Source organism: Corvus kubaryi, unplaced genomic scaffold, assembly GCF_017639235.1.
Source record: "Corvus kubaryi isolate FWS band 111438036 unplaced genomic scaffold, C.kubaryi_AGA036_p1.0 37130, whole genome shotgun sequence".
NCBI classification, from domain to species: domain Eukaryota; kingdom Metazoa; phylum Chordata; class Aves; order Passeriformes; family Corvidae; genus Corvus; species Corvus kubaryi.
In genome coordinates this window covers 241,086-242,356 of record NW_024581033.1, presented here as the reverse complement: position 1 = coordinate 242,356, position 1,271 = coordinate 241,086, and the positions used below count along the sequence as shown (strand labels likewise).

General features: G+C 62.2%; 1 protein-coding gene across 1 annotated transcript in view; it reads left to right on the top strand.

Moving 5' to 3' along the window:
• Positions 1–6: 6 nt before the first annotated feature.
• PSMD13 (proteasome 26S subunit, non-ATPase 13) overlaps positions 7–1,271 on the top strand; it is a 6,923-nt gene continuing 5,658 nt past the window's right edge. Inside the window, exons 1-3 of the mRNA XM_042021239.1 lie at positions 7–186; positions 457–535; positions 1,152–1,186. Of these exons, the coding sequence (XP_041877173.1) occupies positions 92–186; positions 457–535; positions 1,152–1,186 (209 nt within the window). The 5' untranslated portion in view covers positions 7–91. The remainder of the gene's footprint in view (positions 187–456; positions 536–1,151; positions 1,187–1,271) is intronic.

The following is a 1,271-nucleotide window of genomic DNA, read 5'->3' as shown; positions in this document are numbered from 1 at the left end:
CAGCGGGCACGGCGCGGCCTCCTCGCTCCGGTCCCGTCCGGCCCCGTCCCGGCCCCGGCCCCGTCCCGGCCCCGCCGCCGCCGCCGCCGCCATGAAGGACGTGCCGGGCTTCCTGCAGCAGAGCCAGAGCGCGGGGCCGGGCCAGGCCGCCGTGTGGCACCGCCTCGAGGAGCTCTACAACAAGAAGTGAGCGGGGACGGGGTGCGGGGGGTTCGCCCGCCCCGGGTGCCGGAGCCGAGCGCGGCCGGGCCCGCCCGCCTGAGGAGCCCTCGCGGGGCCCGCCGGACCCGCGTCCCTTTAGCCGCCTCGGTGCTCGCCCGGGAGGTGGCTCCCGCGGTGTTCGCCCCTGTCAGGCGGTCCCAGCCCCCGGTTCGCCCCCTCAGACGCTGCTCGGCACGGGCCGGGAGGGGGCACGGGCCGGCGGCGTTGGGCTCACGGGGGTGTTTGTGTCCTCAGGCTGTGGCACCAGCTCACTCTGCAGGTGCTCGACTTCGTGCAGGACCCTTGCTTCGCCCAGGGAGATGGGCTCATCAAGGTGAGCGCACTCCTCCGGCTCTCCCGGTTTTCTGTACCGGCAAAAGCTCAGCCTGTGGCTTCTCTCTTTCCTGATCCTCTCGGAGAATTACTAACCGGGGTGGGTTCGGCTCTCGGGGTGTTTGCACTGGTGACTGTGTGAAAATTCTGCTAAAATCAAGTGTCTCGAGTTCAGAAGCTTCAAAGTGATTCTTTCCTTCACTCGCCTAGAATTTTCATTTTTGGGGGTTGCAGGGGGATTTTTTTTTTTATTATTCCGTATTTTAGCAAGAGGTTTGCAAGTGCAGGATGGGTGGTCAGTGGAAGAAGCCTGTGGGGATAGAATTAGATAAAATGAGCAGTTCTGGGTTCTGAACAGTGCTGGAATTTCTGTATGGGATGCCCCATTTTCTGGAGAAATCATAGGACCCTGGAATGCTCTGGGTTGGAAGAGACCTCGAGGACCATTGTGTTCCACCCTCCCCACAAGAGACACCTTCCACTAGCCCAGCTGGCTCAGAGTCCTGTCCAGCACTTCCAGGGCTGTCCAAATAGAGCTGGAATAGAGAGGAAATGTGGTGAGAAGCTCTGAACCGGGCTTTCCTTGACCCTGAGTGTCCCTGTCCTTGTCCCCGCAGCTCTATGAGAACTTCATCAGCGAGTTTGAGCACAGGTGAGTTACTGGGGGTCGCCTGAGAGGGTTTGGCGTCGCCTGGGGGGAACTGGGGGTCACCTGGGAGGGTTTGAGGGTCACCTGG